Source organism: Marmota flaviventris, chromosome 8 (assembly GCF_047511675.1).
Source record: "Marmota flaviventris isolate mMarFla1 chromosome 8, mMarFla1.hap1, whole genome shotgun sequence".
NCBI lineage: Eukaryota > Metazoa > Chordata > Mammalia > Rodentia > Sciuridae > Marmota > Marmota flaviventris.
The window spans coordinates 104,881,752-104,902,023 of record NC_092505.1 but is presented as its reverse complement, the minus strand read 5'-3'; the positions used below and the strand labels follow the sequence as shown (position 1 = coordinate 104,902,023).

Below are 20,272 nucleotides of genomic sequence, written 5' to 3'. Positions count from 1 at the left end.
CAGATTTTTCCATAAATCAATATGTATCATAACATTCATTAAACAAATCCACTTGGATATCTTAGATATGCCATGAATTTAAATGTCTGAAGCTAAGTGCAACGTTTTTTCCAATTAAATCTGTTATTTGTGTCAGAAAAGTTGTGCTACCTCGTTGCCCGAGTTGGATACTTGATAATCATTCTAAAGCTTGTTCTCTTCCTCTTTGCCAAATTCACTTACTAAATTCTGTGGATTTTATCCCTTGAGTAGCTCTTGCATTTTCTTCTTATTTCCAATTCTTCTCCGTTAAAGTTATCTACAACTCTTGCTCAAATTATTGCAACATCCTACATTCTTGTTCTCCCACTCACCTTATTCCCAAACCCCACCTCTAGTTATATTCAGTTACTCAAATATAGTGAATTGTTTTTGGCCCCTGAAAGTACTACAGATTTGGCAGTGAGTTAGATTGGGAAGTGAGTTACAGTGGTGGATTCAGTATTTAATGCATGAAACTTCTTTTAATGAATGTTGTTTAAAAAAAAAAAAAAAAAGCTACAGACTTTATGAGAGAATAATTGAAGTGGAAACTTTTATTCATGGATTTTCTCCTAAGTAATGTGGCCACCAATTCTTTGCTTTCTTTTAAAAAATGTAATTTCCATTAGATCAGTACACTTATGAGAAAATGATTTTTCCTATGCAGATAACTTTCTTTCTTGGATTGTATCAATTGCACTAATACAGCCATTAGTTTGTCCTTTTATTTACTGCTATTGTTACCATACCACGATGATGAAACTTTTTTTATAGTGATGCTAATCACAGATTCTTTAAAACTTTTTATGAAGTCTGTTTATTAATGAGTTATTATTTCTTTTTTTTCCTTCAGGTAGGAACTTATGTTTCTTTTTGTATATGTTTTGTTGAAGGTACGCCTTGTAGATGCAGGCTTTGTTTGGACTGAGCCCCATTCTAAAAGACTTAAAGTTAAATTGACTATTCAAAAAGAGGTAAGTTATACATTATTTTTTAAACATGGTTAAAGTGCAGGAAATGACAATGAGGGTGTAGCAAGTTATTTTATATCTTAAACAGCATAAAAGGAAAAGTGTATTTTTAGTTTTAGTCCTTTGTTTTACTTTGATCATCTGTACAAATGATTGGTCACTAATAAGAGCAGCTGTTGCTCATTATTAGTGGTTTAAATAATTTGTCAGAAGAACTAAAGTGAAAACATGGGCTAAGGTAATGATTCTCAAACTTGGCTGATCATCGTAATGACTCACAGTAACTAAATCACAATCTCTGGATGTGAGGACCTGGAATCTCTATATATCTTTCTTTCCTCTTATTTATTTTTCTTTTCTTTGGTGCTGGGATTGAACCCAGGGTTTTGTGCATGCTATCACTGAGCTATACCCTCAGCCCTGTCTATAGCTAAAAAGCTCAGGTGAGTTTTGATTTGTTATGCTGGGAAACTATTAATTAAAGAATAATTTCCTTTTATGAATTTTCCTTGTCTTATTTTTCCTTCTAAGTGTGAATTCTCTGTTTCCATTCAAAGAAAGTACACACTTACGTACACACGTGCATGTACATACATGTATACACATTCTTTAGAGAATGTCCTTACAGTCATTTCAACTAAAGGTAGATTTAAAATGTTGATCTAATAAATCTTAAGAATTAAAACCTGCATATCTATCTTGAAGTAACTTTTTGTCTTTAAACTTGACATATGGATATCCCCAAAACATCCATAAAAAATATTTTAAATTAATTATTAAAACATTTTGTAAAAAAGATATTTATCTTGAAACAGTACTGTAAGAATGAGGGAATGTAACTGTTTTTTTTTTCCCAGGTGATGAATGGTGCTATACTTCAGCAAGTGTTTGTGGTGGATTATGTTGTTCAGTCCCAAATGTGTGGAGATTGCCACAGAGTAGAAGCCAAGGATTTCTGGAAGGCGGTGATTCAGGTCAGGCAAAAGGTAATGAGAAACAGATGAGTAAATTCTACATTGTATTTAATCTTTGTCAATTATGAACAGCTAGTAAAAAAACCTCTTTTCCCTTCTTTCCAAGTTCTTTAAGCACTAGGAATTCTAGATCCCTGGAGCATTCACCTTTAGAAATAGATTATTCTTTTTACCTTTTAGGTAATCTTTAAAGGTTGTTTTTATTTGAAAAATCAATGTGCTATACCTATAGATGGTATATGTGTACCATATTTATAAGTGGCTTATTTTGGTGTTCAGTTTATTGATTAAATAATGCTTTTATATGTAGACTTCACACAAAAAAACATTCTACTATCTGGAACAGTTGATTCTGAAATATGGAATGCATCAGAATACACTTCGTATCAAAGAGATTCATGGTGAGTTAAAATTTAAAAGAACTCTAATTTATATTAACCTATTTATCTTTACTGATAACATCTGGATTAGTACTATCCAAAAAACCTTTGTTAGGAAGAAAACAATCTTAGTTTTCTATCTGTACTCTCTAATATAGAAGTTACTAGCTACATGAGTATTTGAAAGATGGCTGGTGCAACTGAGGAGCTGAGTTTGAAATTTTCTTCTATTTTAATTTAAAATTACATTAAATTTATGTTTTGGGGATGTAGAAAATCAATTTTATTCCACATTATTTTAATCAGAGCATTTTAATTGTAGTATTTGGGTTCATTTTGACAAAATCGTACATACAGGAAATATGATTTCAATCCCCATTCCCCTTATTTCCTCCTCTTCTCCCTCCCCCTTTTCTCCTTTCTTTACTGATCTTCCTTTTCATTTGTTTGTTTGTTTATTTATTTATTTATTTATTTTTGGTACTGGGGATTAAACTTTGGGGGTGCTTTCCCACTGACCCACATCCCAAACCCTTGTTTATTTATTTTTGATTGTTACTTTCTACATATACATAAAGATGAAATTCCTTTGAGTACATTTTTATATGTATGTAACATGGTTTTGTTAAATTCATTTCCATTTCCTTTCTCCTTCTGTCTCTCCTTCTCTCCCCCACCCCCTTTTTCTCCTACTGATTTTCCCTAAATCCTTATATCGGATTCCCTCCCCTCCGCCTTCTTTCCCTTATTTTGTTCTAGCTTCCACATATAAGAGAAAACATTCAACTCTTAATTTTCTGAGTCTGGCTTATTAAATTTACATTTTAATATAAGTTTATATTTAATTTACATGTGGCTAGTGGCTACTGTGTTGGATATCACATATCTAGAAGCATGATTGTTTTTCCTTGATGTTCTCCTTCTGTCCCAGTTCAAGACATTTATTAAGCATTTGAATTGTGATAGATGCCATTCAGGTTTCTTAGGACATAAAGATGAATGAATATTTATTTCTGCCCTCAGTAGGCTGCTTAACTTGGCCACTAGAAGAGTAAACCAGTAATATACATTAATGTAGTATAGAGGGTGATAGAAAATTATATTATTAAAATGTAAATTTAATAAGCCAGACTCATAGTCTAAATTTGTGAAATGTGGCTTAGTGAATACTTATTGTGGATAAGGTACCTTATTGGCTAGTCATCAGACAAAAATAATAACTTTTTCTATGTAACTTTTTTCTGGTAATTCTTTGGGGGATAGAGAGACTCAAATAGTCTGATGAAGGATGCAAAACCCTGTTATAGTTTATTGCCATGGTAGACATATTCTCACACAGAATTTTTAGTGGCAAAAGAATTGTATACATTTTCTAATTACTTTCTTTTTTGCGGGGGTGGGGGGTACTGGGGATTGAACTCATGGATACTTGGCCTCTGAGCCACATCCCCAGCCCTATTTTGTATTTTTATTTAGAGACAGGGTCTCATTGAGTTGCTTACTTGCTTAATACCTTGCTTTTGCTGAGCCTGGCTTTGAACTCACAATCCTCATTTTTCAGCCTACAAAGCTGCTGGAACTACAGGCATGTGCCACTATGCCTGGCTATTTTATTCATTTTTAAATTGTGTTATTTATCTTCTTATTGAATTCTAAGTTCTTTAATATATTCTACATATAGGTGAAAGTTCCTTAACAGGTATATAATTTGTAAATACTTCCTGTGGGTTATCTTTTCACATTCTTTAGAGTAAACTTTAAAGCACAGAAGTTTTTAGTTTTGACATAGTCCAGTTTATTATTTTGTTACTTGATATTTTGATGTTATATATCTAAGAAAAATTTTGTTCAACCAATATCATGAAGATTGATTCCCATATTTTTCCCCAAATTTCATAGTTTTAGGTTATATTTATGTCTGATCAATTTTTTCGTTATTATTTATTCTAATTTGTTATACATCATGGCAGAATGCAGCTCATTTCATATTACACATAGAGCACAGTTTTTCAAGTCACTGGTTGTGTGTGAAGTATTTTCACATCATTCCTGTTTTCATACATGTACTGAGGGTAATGATTTCTAACTCATTTTACCATCATTCCTACCCCCTTGCTCTTCCCTTCTCCTCCCTCTTTTCCCTTTCTAAAGTTCCTCCATTCCTCCCGTGTCCCCTCCACCCCCTGTTATTACTTTCAAAACAAAAAGTGCCATAGGTTTAATAACCCTTCTTTTATAATCTAGAGAATATTTTTTCTGTTTATTCTTGGTTTGATTTAAATAATCTTTGGCTTGTTTCTTTATTTATAGTGTTATTTATAAAATAGCACTCATAAAAATTCCAGCATGGAAGTATATATAAAGGACCTCCACTTCATCTTTATCTACCTGTCATCCCTATATATAGCATTACTCCTTAAAATAAGATATGCTTTGTTTATAAATTGTGATAGCAATGGTTTTCCCTCAAGTGAGATCATTCTGTAATGTTCTATGACTTGCTGTCCTATTTAAGATATTTGGAAACTTCCCACAACTTTGCCTTTAGTTCTGTTTCATTACTATGTGGTATTCCTTAATCAGTGTGTATTTTAATTTAATTATTTCTTCATTGATGGACTTACAAGTTAGTCCGTTATTTGCTGCTACAAGCAGACTGTAATATCCTTATATGTTTATCTTTGTACATATGTAGTGGGTTTCTTTGGGATTGACTTAAAGAATTAGAATTATTGGACAATATGCAAATGTTAAATTTTATATACACTAATAGATTGTCTTCCAAATTAATACCTTTTTTTTTGGTACCAGGTACTTTTTTTTTGAACCCAGAGGCACTTACACTGAGCCATATCCCCAGCCCTTTTTATTTTGAGACAGGGTCTCACTAAGCTGCCTAGGGCCTTGCTAAGTTGTTGAGGCTGGTTTTGAACTTGTGATCCTCCTGCCTCCTAAGTTGCTGGGATTAGTTGTGTGCTGCACCTGGCTCATTTTCTTAATGGTGTCCTTTGAATTGTGGAAGTTTTGAATCTTGATGAAGTCCAATTTATCAAGTTTTTTTCTGTTATACTTTTGGTGTTGTGCTTAAGAACTGTTTGTCTAATTAAGTTCACAGAAATGTTCTCCTATGTTTTCTTTCATTAATTTTAGCTCTTATGTTTAGGCCTTTCCTCTTTTGAGTTCATTTTTGTGCAGGATGTGAAATAAGTGTGTAAATTTGTCTTTTCATGTAGATGTCTTTGTCCCAATTAAAAGACTATCCTTTCCTTTGTCAGAGATCTATTAACTAAATAGATCTCTGGTTTGTTTCTGGGATATTATTTGCTCCATTGATTTATATATCTGTCCTTATGCCAATACCACACTGTCTTGATTACTTAGTGTGAGTCCTATGAATTTGTTCATTTTCTTCAATCTTATTTTAGCAATTATGGATAATTTTATTTTCCTATTTTGTTATTTACAAGAATGTCTCTTAATATTTCTTATTGGGTTTGCTTTTAGCTTTCCCTTTGCTGATAGTTTTTAATGTTATTGCATTATTAACAGATTAATGTGATTTTAGCTGTCTGGGATTTATTGAAGCTTTTTAAAAAAAATGTACTTTCTTTTTTGCATCTCAAGTCTCAGGATTCTGGTTATCTTCTTGGTAGCTTTTGTTATATAAATATTTGTTAAATTTGTTACATAAAATAGTTCTCTCTCTCTTTTTTTTTTTTTTTGTTCTAGGGATTGAAAACAAGGTCTTACAAAAGTTAGGAAAGCACTGTACCACTGAGTTACATCCCCAACATTTTTTCTTTTCTTTTTGGTTACTGGGGTTGAACTCAGAGATGCTTTACCACTGAGCTACATTCCCAGCCATTTTTATTTAATGTTTTGAGACAGAGTCTTGCTAAGTTGCTTTAGGGCTTTGGTAAATTGCTGAGGCTGTCCTCAAACTTTGCAACCCTCCTGCCTCTGCCCTGCAAATCACTGGGATTTCCCAGTGTATGCCACTATACTCAGCTTTTTCTTATTTTTTAATTTTTGGATAGGGTCTCATTAAGTTGCTCAGGCTGGCTTCAGACTTGCTGTCCTCCTGCCTTAGCTTCCCAAGTATCTGGGATTAATTGCATGCACTATCACACTGAGCTACTCTTTGTCCCTGCCCCCACAACCATCCTTTTTTCCCCCTAGAATTAAAATTATCCATCTTATTTTCATTTGTCTCTCCTTTTGCCAAATAAATTTTAAGTGACATTCCTAATATTTTAAATATTTTCTAATAATTTGATTTTGTGTATTATGGATTTGTGATAATAGTCACATTAACAGGAAAATCTGTTTTGCAGAAATATTTTCATAAAGCTTTTTTTTTTTAAAGATGGTCTGGATTTCTATTATTCCTCAAAACAACATGCTCAGAAGATGGTAGAATTTCTTCAGTGTACAGTTCCCTGTAGGTATGTTGTGAATCTAAATGTGACGTAAGTTCAAGGACCTGGAAATGGGTATAGGTTAAATCTATTCGTTAAGAGATACATTTGCTAATGTGTATGTAAGAATTTCCTTTGGAGAGTTAGGTCTAACTCTGTAGGGCTGAACCATTGATCAACTGTATTTAAATGAAAAGAGAAAGGAAAGATGGGTTAAGAGGGCTTTTAGTAAAGATTCATAGAGGAGGTAGTAATTACTCTCCAAAGATGGGGAAAATTTTCATAGTTGGAATTTATATCAAAAGGTGAGTTTACGATGAACAAAGACATGGTGATGGGCATTAGCATGGATTTTAACAGATGCTATATAGAGTAGATGATCTGAGCCATTGACATGTTTTGGAAGTTTTAAGTAGAGAAGGTTGAAAGTCATCAGTATATAGTCATAGGTTTTGAAATACAAGTAGATGAAATTAGGCTTTACCATAGCAGGCATCAGGAAGCTATTTAAGAACTTATACAGTGATAATTGATTCAATGAAATTTGATACTCCTGAGTCTATGTAAGTAAAGACCTTTGCCTATTAACTTTTTTTCTTAATAGATACAAAGCATCACAAAGACTGATCTCTCAGGATATTCATAGTAACACATATAATTACAAAAGCACTTTTTCTGTGGAAATTGTTCCAATATGCAAGGTACATTTTTTCATTTAATTGATATCTTTAAGAGTACAAGTAATTAATTGGTTGATATGTGATTCATAGTTCCTGGTTTCCTTCAGAGGTGGTCAAAAATTTAGACTTTCTTAAATGACTTCTGACACATTCAGCCTTGTTAAAAAAGATAAGGGTAATCATGCTTTTAATTATGAATTGACATGTCTTTCATTTTGGTGTATTAAGATGAAAGATCTGGTTGTGATTTTATAAGTTCCTATTCCTGAATATATGTGACCCTAGAGAATATATGGACAGCTCTATGAAACTTTGAATTAAAATAAATGACATTTTTAAACAAACAAGTGAGCCATTTTGTGGGACCTGTGCAAACAACTGGTAAGATAAATATTATTGTGGAAATGAGGTCACAGGATTATTTTTATTTGAAAAGATGATCTGAATAAAACATTTGGATTGTAGATTGTTATTTCATTTAGTTATAAGAAAATAAAACCTTCAAGAATATCAATGAATTAAAATTCAACAGTTATTGATCATCTTAGACTATATACTAAGGATAATGTAGCTAGAGGTTTCTACCATGTACGAACTTACATATCAGTATTAAATCATGTGTAATGGTTAACTGCTGTGATTTTTTTGTAACCGTTCTACATAAAGTTATTATTTAGATACTGTGGTATTTTTCATTTTATTCATGTCTCAAAATAAATGAAGTAAGCCCTATCATATTTGAAAATGAGGAAACAAGTGTGGTGAGCTTAGATGACTTTCCCAAAATTTTATACCACAAAATGATAAAACCAGGGTTTATACCCAGGTCTGTGACTTTAAAACTTTTACCAGGAATGAAATGATATCCTAATATAGCATTGGCATACTTTCTGTAAAGACCATTTAGTAAATATTTTCCATTTTTAGGATATATAATCTCTTGTAACTAGTCAGTTTTGCTGTTGTTGCATGTCAGTATCCATGAATAACATGAAAGTGAATGGTCAGGGATATGTCCTAGCAAGGCTTTCCAAAAAACAAGCATGGGCCAAATTTATCCTGAGTGCCATTTTTTACTAACCCCTGGTTTAAAACTGAACCCAAAGCCAGGAAAATAGGAATTTAGTTAGGAAAACATAGTTACACCTGGGTATTAACTGCTTTGAGTGACTCATACAACTATCTAGGGGAATGTGCAGTGTGAAGTACTGCTGTATTTTGTATCTATAGGGAATTGGTTCTGAATAAAACATTTGGGCCCCTGTAGTTCCTTATATAAAATGGTATAGTATTTGAATATAATCTCTTCATATCCTCCTTTATACTTTAAAACCACTTCTGGATTACTTCTACCTAATATAATGTAAACACTGTGTGAACATTTGTCGTAGTGTATTGTTTAGGAAATGATGACAAGAAAAAAAGTACATACACGTTCATTACAAGTGCAGTTTTTTAAAAAATATTTTTGGTTCTGCATTGTGTTGAATCTTCAGATGTGGAACATGTGATATGGAGGGCTAACTGTATCATTTCATTTCTTTTTTGGAAAACCAAGGTTTGAGAGGAACTTGTATGCGCATAGTGTTCCTTCAGTGGAGGAATCTATGGATGTGAATAGATCCTTTATACACACACACTCACTTTTTTGGTACCAGGGATTGGACTCAGGGGCACTCAACCTCTGGGCCACATCCTAGCCCTTTTTTGTGTATTATTTAGAGACAGGGTCTCACTGAGTTGCTTAATGCCTCACTAAGTTGCTGAAGCTGGGTTTGAACTCATAGTCGTCCAGATCTTCCTGTCTCAGCCTCCTGAGCCACTGGGATAATAGGCATGTGCCCTTGTTAAATGTTAATGTTGTTTAAAAACATAATTATATTACTAGTTACTATAATATATCCCAGTATACATCTGGTTCGGAAGATAGAGCAATTAAATCTTTGATTAACATATTGGTACATGTAACCATTTAAGACAAACATTGTTCCTTAGAAATTTTTATGGATATTAAAAGAATTCACAAGTCGATTTAGAAAATTGTTCTGCTCCTGATGTTACACTTTACTTAGGAAGTACACTATAACTAACATTTAAAGTGGTAAGCAAACTGCAATAAAATTGAAGTAATCTTAACAGTTTGGAAGTTAGGTCCTAAAAGACTTTTTTTTTTTTTTTTTAAGCGTTTTAATTAAGGCAAACATGCCTGTCTTAAGATATAGCTTATCTTTAATTTAAGGTAAGGTTTGATTCTTTTATTTAGATCCCTTGTGGGTACAAGAGTGAAAACTAACATTTTGGTTGGGCAAGTACAGTTGGATTGAGTTTACATTAATGTGTTTTTGGTGACTTATTTAGAACTTATATCATTTAAAATGTTATTCTGTTGCCTAGGATAATGTTGTCTGTCTGTCTCCAAAACTGGCACAAAGTCTGGGAAATATGAACCAGATCTGTGTATGTATTCGAGTAACTAGTGCCATCCATCTTATAGATCCAAACACCCTACAAGGTAAGTATAGAAACTAAATTTGCCTTGACAGTTTTGTCCTGCATGGTGGGCAATAATAATTTATATTATTAATTTTGTTCTCAATAATTTTATGTTGAAGAGCCAGTTAAAATTTGTACTGTTTAATATTTATGAAACACTGGAATTATAAACTATTTTACTAGTTACCCTTGTATTTTTTATTTAAGGAAACGATTCCAAGAGTTTTAATAGATTTCCTATTGCATGTCATGAATTTTTACTAAAATTGACTTATTTGCCTCATTTAGTTTTTGTGACTATTACTACTACTACTAATAAATAATAATAAAAAAATAATAAATTTATTGCTATATTTCAGTATATGACAAGTATTTTAAATTTTGGAACATGTGACCTTTTGTGACCTGTTGGAACATTTAGTTTGCATGTGGAGTTTTAATAATTTACTAACATTATCATAGATCATTTATTTACTTTCTCTTTGTAAAAAAAAAAAAAAAACATATATTTTTTAAAAAGGCCTCATGGTAGGTGTCTCAGTATTTGACTATATCTCGTACTTAATTTTTTTTCATAAGTTTCCTGTAATAAAACTTGAGTATATTTTGATATGTACTTAAAGTCATTCATATCCTTATCAATTACAGTTCATCAGTTAAAGATCTGTAGTACTAGAGTAGACATTGTTTATCTGTCATTAGAACTAGGCCTTAGTTCCCATAAACTAAGCAACTAAAATGTTGATGTGTTTCTAAAATAAAATGCCAGCACATGAAACAAGTATACACCTGGTTGAATCTGATTTTATTTAAAAGCCACTTAGCCCTTTAGCATTCTGATTTAAAAACTACTTAAGCTGTGTTTGACACCTGTTAGTTCTTTACAAGTTTGAGACTGAGTTGGCATTGTCGTTCCTGTTTATCAGTTAGTATATACTATCTCCTCCCTAGTTAACAAATTTAATGACTCTTTGAAATACATCAGTTCTTTGTCTTTTAGTTTTCTGTGTTTATTTTTAGTTGCAGATATTGACGGGAGCACTTTCTGGAGTCATCCTTTCAATAGTTTATGCCATCCCAAACAGCTGGAGGAGTTTATTGTGATGGAATGCAGCATTGTTCGAGATGTAAAACGCAATGCAGGTGCTGGAATGATATCAAAAAAGGTAAGCTATATCCTACCCCTCCTCCTTTTTTTTTTTCCATCTTACTTTTGTTTCAGTCCTTCTTTCTTTTATCTTTTTTAACTTATTTATAATTCCAAAATGTGGAGTCCAAATAAAAGTAGCACCACATTAGGTTAAAGTGCATTTTTATAATTTTTCTCTTTTGTGTTGAAAAAAAAAGTTTTAAAATATTTATTCCATTTTTATAAGAAAGCATTTTCTTTGTTTTTGTAGAGGAGGATCAAATGACTAACCTTTTTGACTTTTCAAAATCATTACTGAATACCAATAATTAAATAGTTTCTATCTTGAAAATATAGGAATATTTTCTTACACAATCAGTGTATCATGATCATACCTATAATTGTTTAGTCTATGTGCAGATTTCATTATATTCCCCAAAGTATCTTTTATGGTTTACTTAAACTAGTATCCAATTTGGGACCACAAATTATGTGAATATTATAATAAAATAGTCTTCTTTCCCCCAACCCCCATTTTTTGTTGTTGTTTCTTGTGGACATAATACTGACTTGTTTATACAATACAACATTTATTTTGTAGAGTACTCTGTCCTTCTCAGTCTTTCTTTTTTCTCATGGTGTCATTTAACTTGCTTTTAATCTCTTGTATTTCCTCTAACCTGAAAACTGAGTATAAAGAATTGGCCGAGGGGCTGGGGTTGTGGCTCAGTGGTAGTGTGCTTGCCTTGGACGCGTGGGGTGCTGGGTTCAATCCTTAGCACCACATAAATAAATAAAATAATAAAATAAAGGCATTATGTCCATCTACAACTAAAAAAAAAAAAAAAAAAATTAAAAAAAAAAGAAAAGAATTGGCTGAGTTTAGGTTAAATATTTTTGCCAGACTCTTTGAAAGGTGATGCTGTATACTTTTTATGGTATTATATTGAGACAAGTCATGTCTGTTTTATTGGCTAAAATGGTGATAGCAGATCCCTTCATTATAGTAGGATGTTTTCCCCCCTTGTAACCAGCAAGTATTCTGTTGAATGGTACTGTCACAATATGTACGTATCAAGTTCTTATTATTATCTGTGTGTGAGTGTGTGTGTGTTTAGTATTTAGCATTTTTGCCAAAATTAATTATTTTATTTAGTATACAGTGGTGACCTTTCTATTATTTCTTCTACATTTATTAGCCAACATTCTTTATTTCTTTATTTATTTTTAGAGAGAGAGAGAGAGAATTTTTTTTTTTAATATTTATTTTTAGTTTTCGGCGGACACAACATCTTTGTTTGTATGTGGCGCTGAGGATTGAACCCGGGCTGCACGCATGCCAGGCGAGCGCCCTACCGTTTGAGCCGCATCTCCAGCCCCAACATTCTTTATTAAGGAAGAGCTCTCCATTATCTCAAGGCTATATGGTTTCCTGAAATGTTTTTCTTCTGCACTAATTCTTAATTCTTTCTCTTGACATTTTCAGAATAAGGAGATAGTCTAGTTCTCTTTCAGTGGTGAAAATATGTTTAACTTATTTCTTTATTTGAAAGTGTCTCTTTCTCTGGGCTGAGGATGTGGCTCAAGTGGTAGCGCGCTCACTTGAAAGTGTCTCTTTCTCTATGATTATCATGATCTTATGAAGTTATATGTATTTACTATATTTTTTTCTCCTCCACCCCTCACAGGTCTATTTTTTCTTTTAAAATATTTAGATTGCCCTAAATTTAGGCAGTGAGAGCCCCTTCAGAATGGTTCCTATGTTTTTTTGAGATGGCTTTCTTAGTCTGAATGCATTGCTTTCTGTGAAAGCACAAAACAGCATCCAGGTGTTCTAAAATCACATTGTATGATACTTAACCCATATCTGAAATAAGTTTTTCAAGGATAAAAGTCAGATTTCTTTTAGTGTGTATATAGTATTTAGATACCTCTAATCTGGATTCTTTTTTTGCAGGGGTGGGGAGGGGGTACCAGGGATTGAACTCAAGGGCACTCGACGATCGAGCCACATCCCTAGCCCTGTTTTATATTTTATTTAGAGACAGGGTCTCACTGAATTGCTTAGTGCCTTGCTTTTGCTGAGGCTGGCTTTGAATTTGCTATCCTCCTGCCTCAGCCTCCCTGCCTCAGCCTCCCGAGCTGCTAGGGTGGCATACATGTGCTACCACACCCGGCTTCCAATCTGGTTTCCAAGGATGCTCACTTCCTTTGAGTTAATACTGCTTTTTGAGACAAAAATAATTTCTGATTATTTGGGGAAAAAAATCACTGAAAATAGAAGACAGAATACTTTCTATGTATTTATTTAAAAAATAATATAGTTAAGAGCTAACTTTTCATCTATAATATAGAAAAACCAGATAGTAGAGCTAACTTTTCATCTATAATATAGAAAAACCAGATAGTATGTTTTCTTGATTTTGAAAAAATGCATTTAAGTAGAACAGTTCTTAAGTCTGTTATAATTAGGACCAATATAAGAACTAGAAAGTGAATCCTGTTAAATAGAACTTAGTCTTTCTGGTAATTCCCTTTTTTTGTCCATTGTTTCCATACCTGAGACCTGTATTTTATTTCAGTTTCTTCCTTCTACAGCATCCTCTTTTCATCTCTTTAAGTTTCTTTAATTTTACTATTGACTTTTAGGTTTTTTTTGTTGTTGTTGTTGTTAATAATCCACTTTACTTGGTTTATCTGTGTTAGTAAATGGTTGGCATGGACTACGTTTAATTCAGTCTTGAAGTTTAAAATGTCAGTTAAAAGTGCTTGTAAAATCTTACATTGGAAAGTGAAAGTGAGTTAAAGTTTTCTACTTTAAACTTTCAAATTTAAGCAGGATATTGTTTCTGCAACAAATAGTTTTTTAAAAATTATACTGTGAACTAGTGTAATATCCCAAAATTAATTTGAAGGTCTGGATTCTGTAGGGATACACTACTGGGATTTCATTCAAGATTGTTTTGTTTGAACACTGTTTTTCTTTTTGAAGCTTTGTGTTAAAGAAGTGTTTGCTTAGAATATTTTCTTGCTTTAAGATTTTCCTACCTTTATTTTATTTTCCCAGTCTGTATGCCCAATCTCCCTGTGAGAAACATTTCTTTCAAAAAGTCTTTATGTATTTTTCAGAGGAGATTGTTAATGTTTTATAAGAGCCTTAAACTTGTAACAAATCAATTATTTGTTCTTATGATTGCCTTCTGAGTCTTTTTTGATACTCATTATTCAGTAATTTATTAATTATTGACAGTGTTTCAGAGATCTGGAAAAAAATCTTTAAAATGAAAACTAGAAAACTAAAAATCAATTTGGCATTTAATTTTTCTATGAGATACTTCTTGAGTTATGTTCAGATTATTGAAAAATACATTTTCTTTCCTGTTAAGCATACCCTTGGTGAAGTCTGGGTACAGAAAACATCTGAAATGAATACAGATAAGCAGTATTTTTGTCGTACTCATTTGGGACACCTTCTAAATCCTGGAGACCTGGTTTTGGGGTTTGTATTATTTTATAATATTTTAAACTGCCAATTAGCATTAGAGATTTTCTTTGGGAGCCAATAGAGCTACCTAAAACACTAAAGTTGCTCATTCCAAAAAAGATTTTTTAAGAGTTTTTTTGAAGTCTTAATAACTTATTTTTTTATATTTATCTAAATTAAACTGTGGAATTGGACAGAAGCTTGTTGTTGTTGTGTTTTGGCCATCATCTAAAAGAGTCATTTGTTCTAAGATTTTGGTAATTGACTCCTGAATGTATATAGTTCAATCCATATTTGCAGCTTTTTTGGGGAGTGGGTAGTTTTTTATTGTGCACATGCTCTCCTCAATATTTTACTTTTAAGAAATGGTAGCCAAATCTGCAAAGTGTTTATAAAGACATGGAACAATCCTTTCTTAATCAAAGCTAATCAGTGTGCTTTAAAGATTGCTTTTACTCTGAGGATTTCATTTCCTTTCACTGGAGAATGGGGGTATTTTTATTTTGTTTTATTCATTTCTACCGAATCCTAAAGTTAGATGGATATATATCTGTGTTTTGTCTTTAACAAAAAGCATATAGTAAGGTACACAATAATGGATAATATGTGAAAGTCAGGTATTTCTTTTCTGGAATGTGAAGAAATGTGTTCACTGTATAGTAAATCGCAAAGCTTTAAAGTGAAAAACATTAAATGTTTGACTTCAGAGAAAGTTTTAAGTGATATCCCTAAAATAAAAAATTTTACATACAAAGGGAAATAGCAAGTTTTTCCTTGTTTGGATTTCAGGTTTGATTTGGCCAACTGTAACTTAAATGATGAGCATGTCAACAAAATGAACTCAGAGAGAGTTCCAGATGTGGTAAGGCTTTAGATATTTTTTTTCTTTTTTTTTTCCTGCGTTAAAGAGGACTCTTGTAATTCTTATGAAAGAGCTGCATGAGTTCACACTTTTGAAAATAACAAATCAACTTAGAGATTTCTTTTAAAGTATAGTTAAGGCATAATAGCAGAAATATTCATTTTAAATCATTTTTTTTAAGTGGGATAAATTCAAGATTTGATTTTTTTGTTGTTAACTATTTAAAATTTTATTCTCTGTCAAAATACTTAGTACTTATCTATAGAGCAAAAATAAGTTTGTAGCTAGAAATGATGATTTTTAGAATTTACTCATGTTTTCTCTTACCCAAGTTTAGCATATTTCATGTATATTGTCCAGGTAAGAAGACATTTAGAGTTAGATTTCAGGTTTGATTTGGCCAACTGTAAAATGTAATTGCAGTTGAAAATAATCATATTATCAGGTCTCGGATAAAAACTATTGTGAAAGTCTGTTAAGTTCAAACAGGATAAAGAATAATGAACAATAGTTAATGAAATTGGTATGAAAGACCCTATCTCCTAGTTGCTTACCTTTTGAAAAATAAACATTGATTTCTTTAGCTATGTCCAAAATAAAGTCATAGTAAAAGAAAGATACCCTCCTTCCTACATCTACCACCATCACCCAGTTATATTTTAAGTAACTAATGAAATTAGTAAATAGAAGGGCGATTTGGATGTAACACAGTAGATATTTCTAACAAGGTCATAAGAGGAAATCATGAAGGTATTATAATGTTTGTGTTTTATAAAATTATTTTCACCTATTAACTCCACAGCATTAATGTTTTCTAAGATATCCTGTTGTGTAAGTTCTAAGATATCCTGTTGTGTAAGTGGGAATGAAAGAAAGAAAAAGTGCCTATGATATTTCAAGACGATTCATATGAATCGTAGCTGAAAATTGAAGTTCAGGTTAAAAAAAAACTATAGATTTTTGGTGATAAAAATTTTATATTCAGTCTCTAGAAAATTTCACTTAGTAATTTTAAGTTATACAAATAGTATGCAGATGTATTCTCACATAAATACATGGAGAAAAGTTATAAAAGCCCCCCTGATAATGCCTCTTGGTCCCTACCTTTCTCTTAACTGTCTAGTTTGAAGGCTTCCTTGGCATTCCTATAAATTTTCATATTTTAACTTTATTGGATTTTTGTTGTCCGACTGTAGTTCTTATGGTTTATAACTTTGCAGATATTTCTGTTATAGGTATTAATCAAGAAAAGCTATGACCGTACCAAACGTCAGCGTCGTAGAAACTGGAAACTGAAAGAACTTGCAAGAGATAGAGAAAACATGGATACAGATGATGAAAGGTCCCACTTTTGTTTTATCCTTAAATGTTGTAATCCTTAGAATAAATTGATTTTATATTGTAAAGAAATAGGCATCACACAGTTAGTTGATCCTTGCACTCAGTATTAAGATTTCTATTGGATTTCTATCAAGGTATTGATGGAATAAATTTAAGAGAATGTAACACAGATTAGTAATTATTTCCTGAGTTATTACCTTGTAATTACAGTGTTGATGTAAATAATTCAGTTCAAAAGTCAAAATATAATAAATAACAAGGATATCACAAATAGCAGATGAGTACTTACGATTTGAGATAAAAAGAAAACAGCTTTTTGAGATCAAATGTTATTTCCAAAACAACCAGAAGCAAGATAATGTATTCTAAAAAAGATTTTTGTATGACTCAAAGTGGTCTTAATGATAGTGAAATGAAGAGTTTATATAAAACTTACGAAATGTGAATTAGGAAACAGCAGTATTTCTGAAATATAATCTCACAGTTATAATATGCGTAAATATACAACTGTCAATTAGATTCTGTAAGTATGGTTTCACTGCTTCATCTGTAAAGTGAAAGTGTATTTCAACTTGGCCATAAAACTTTTTGGGGGAGGGATATCTTCTCATTGTCTTATATTTAACCTCACCTTTGTATTCAGCTGTTTTTGTTTTTTTTTTAATCATGTAATTTTGAAAGAAATGTTTTCAGCCTATTAGTATTGAATTGACATCCATATTTGACTTTTGTTTTTTTAAAGATGGTAATATGTAGAGCACATTACCTTGCAGTGCTGAAAATGAAGAGAACTTCATACTTTTCTTGGTGAAAGTGAAATATTTAAATTTTTTTTATCCTATAGGCAATACCAAGATTTCCTTGAAGATCTTGAAGAAGATGAGGCAATTAGAAAAAATGTCAACATCTATAGAGGTTGGTGTTTTAGGAGTGTTGAAGTCATATATTTTACCAGGGAGAGTATTTTGGGATCTTAAACTTTGATCCTTATACGTTACTTTTATTGTGAATTTTTTAAACTGCTGTCATCAAACTTTTACGAAGAAATTACTTATAGAATAGTTAAACTTACTACATTGTTTGCTATACTATATTTAATATCATTTTTTTTCCTAGCATGATAGCTTCTTTACTGGTAGAAATTTATTTATACATTTATTCCGTCCATTCATTCAGTGAATATTTGAATGCCAGCCCTAGGTAAAATACAAGAACTTCTAATACCATATAGTTAGATAATAAAATTAATGGTAGGGGCAGAAATTTATCTAATTTCATATTTGTATTTATTTGAAATCCTTTTTATTTTTTTCTTAGATTCAACTATACCTGTGGAGAGTGACACAGATGATGAAGGAGCACCTCGAATTAGTTTGGCTGAGATGCTTGAAGATCTTCATATTTCCCAAGATGCCATTGGTGAAGAAGGTGCATCAATGATGACATAATGAGATTATATTATAGACTGTACATCTGTGGGCTCAGGAAGTTGGAACAAAATGACCTTTTCTATGTATTGCTTCTGTGCTTCCATATGGAGAAATTTAGTTTTAGATCTGAATAAATATAACTATTTTGATTGTTTACTCTAAGCACTAAAAAGGATTGATAATTTTGAAGTTCTAGATAATAAAAGATTCAGAAGGATATAATTGTTGTTGATACTTGGGCCAATTTATGTGTGCAGTTTTATCACTTTGCTTTTTTAAAATATAAGCTACTATACTATTTTTATATATTATAGTGCTAGATTTAAAAGCTCAAATGTTGTGATTCCTTAGATGTTAACTAAATATTCAAGTATAAAACAGCTTTCACATTCTTTTTATGTTGATGGTTTTATGAGCATATGGAAGGTCATTTAAAAAAATTTATATATGTATATATATATTTAGTTGTAGATGGACACAATATCTTTATTTTGTTTATTTATTTTTATGTGGTGCTGAGGATTGAACCCAGTGCCTCACATGTGTAAGGTAAGCGCTCTACCACTGAGCCACAACCCAGTCCTGGAAGGTCATTTTTAACATGAACTTTTTAAGCACTTTGATTCACTTCAGATCATTTTTATGTCCTTAGTGAAGGAAAATTGGGATTCAGTTTGTCACTGGACACTCAAAAGGGAAGTTAATCTTTTTTTTAATTTCTTCATAAAATTAACATTTTCAAAAGCTTTTTTTGTATGGCGCTGGGGATCAAACCTGGAACTTGGCACTTGTTTGCTAAGCAGGCTACTCAGCCACTGAGTTATATTCGCAGTCTTGCAGAAGTTTTTAAACATCAACTTTTACTGTAATATAAAGAAATACAAAGAAAATGTTTACATCTTTGTAGCACATATGGAGTGGTTATTTAAAGAGCAATTTGTTGTTTTTTTTTTTTTTTTGCTTGGGCCAATAGCTTAGGGTAGTAGTCTGTTTATGTCATAGAAAGTCTTTCTATTACTTCAAAGAGTTCGCTTTTAAAATTTTGGTTTACAGATTGAGAAAAAAGAAATTCTCTCTGTAAATTTCTATCATTGAACACATCACTATCAAAAAGAATATTAGATTTCAGCATGTAGATGGTAAAATAATACAAATGAAGTACGTGCTTTAAAAACTGTGTATCAGATTTGAATGTAGAATGCATTACACATGCTGAAGAAAGAGACTTGGCTTGAATTTTAGTATTACAATTCTATTTCTGTAGCAGCAGATCTTACTATACCAAACTAAGTGCTACTTCATTAATTATATGCTTTCTGTTAAATAAAGAGATTGAGCAAGTGCTGAATGGAATCTTTCCTTTTTTAAGATCGAATTCACAATTTTGACGTTATGAATGAAAGCCTGAACTTTCTAATTGGTTCCTTTTCTGTCTGCATATTCAGTTGTACATGTAAAAGGCATATGCTATTCTTGGTGATAGACTAGTAGGGGTGGCTTGTCTTTAGTTCTTTATAGTTGAGCATGGCCTTAACAATTTCTTCTATGTCAAGATGTTTAAAATCATGAAAATAAAAATAGCCCTCCCTGTTTTGTGTCCTTGAAATGGTTATTGTCATATTTACATGAGAGAGTATCATGCATTTTTCCAAAGTGGAATTGTTATGTTATTCAAGTACTTGTCATATGTTACTTTCCCAGTGAAAAATTTAGTATCTAATTTATTTAGTCTTATTTATTTACTTATTTGCAGTACTGAAGAATGAACCCAGGTCCTCAAACATGTTAGGCAAGTGCTCTACCACTGAGCTATAGCCTTCCCTACTTTTTAAAAAATTTTATTCTGTAACAAGATCTTGCTAAGTTGCCCAGATTGGCTTTGAACTTGTGATCCTTCTCCCTTAACCTTCTGAGTAGCTAGAATTATAGGTATGTGCCATGCCAAGTAGTCTTATTTATTTTGATACTGAGGTTGAACCTCAGGGGTGATGTACCACTGAGCTATACCTTAGCCCTTTTTTTATTTTGAAATAGAACCTCACTAACTTGCCCAGGCTGGCCTCAAAGTTGTAATCCTCATGCCTCAGCT

General features: G+C 31.9%; 1 protein-coding gene across 2 annotated transcripts in view; it reads left to right on the top strand.

Annotated features, from left to right (window-relative positions):
• Positions 1-19,772, top strand: part of Nmd3 (NMD3 ribosome export adaptor) — a 28,823-nt gene extending 9,051 nt beyond the window's left edge. For both annotated transcript variants that reach the window (XM_071615505.1, XM_071615506.1), the window contains exons 5-16: positions 915-995; positions 1,850-1,978; positions 2,277-2,367; positions 6,713-6,791; positions 7,369-7,465; positions 9,839-9,956; positions 10,958-11,103; positions 14,453-14,565; positions 15,340-15,412; positions 16,648-16,754; positions 17,598-17,668; positions 18,071-19,772. In XM_071615505.1, the coding sequence (XP_071471606.1) occupies positions 915-995; positions 1,850-1,978; positions 2,277-2,367; positions 6,713-6,791; positions 7,369-7,465; positions 9,839-9,956; positions 10,958-11,103; positions 14,453-14,565; positions 15,340-15,412; positions 16,648-16,754; positions 17,598-17,668; positions 18,071-18,201 (1,236 nt within the window). In that variant the 3' untranslated portion in view covers positions 18,202-19,772. The remainder of the gene's footprint in view (positions 1-914; positions 996-1,849; positions 1,979-2,276; positions 2,368-6,712; positions 6,792-7,368; positions 7,466-9,838; positions 9,957-10,957; positions 11,104-14,452; positions 14,566-15,339; positions 15,413-16,647; positions 16,755-17,597; positions 17,669-18,070) is intronic.
• The last annotated feature ends 500 nt before the right edge of the window (positions 19,773-20,272 follow it).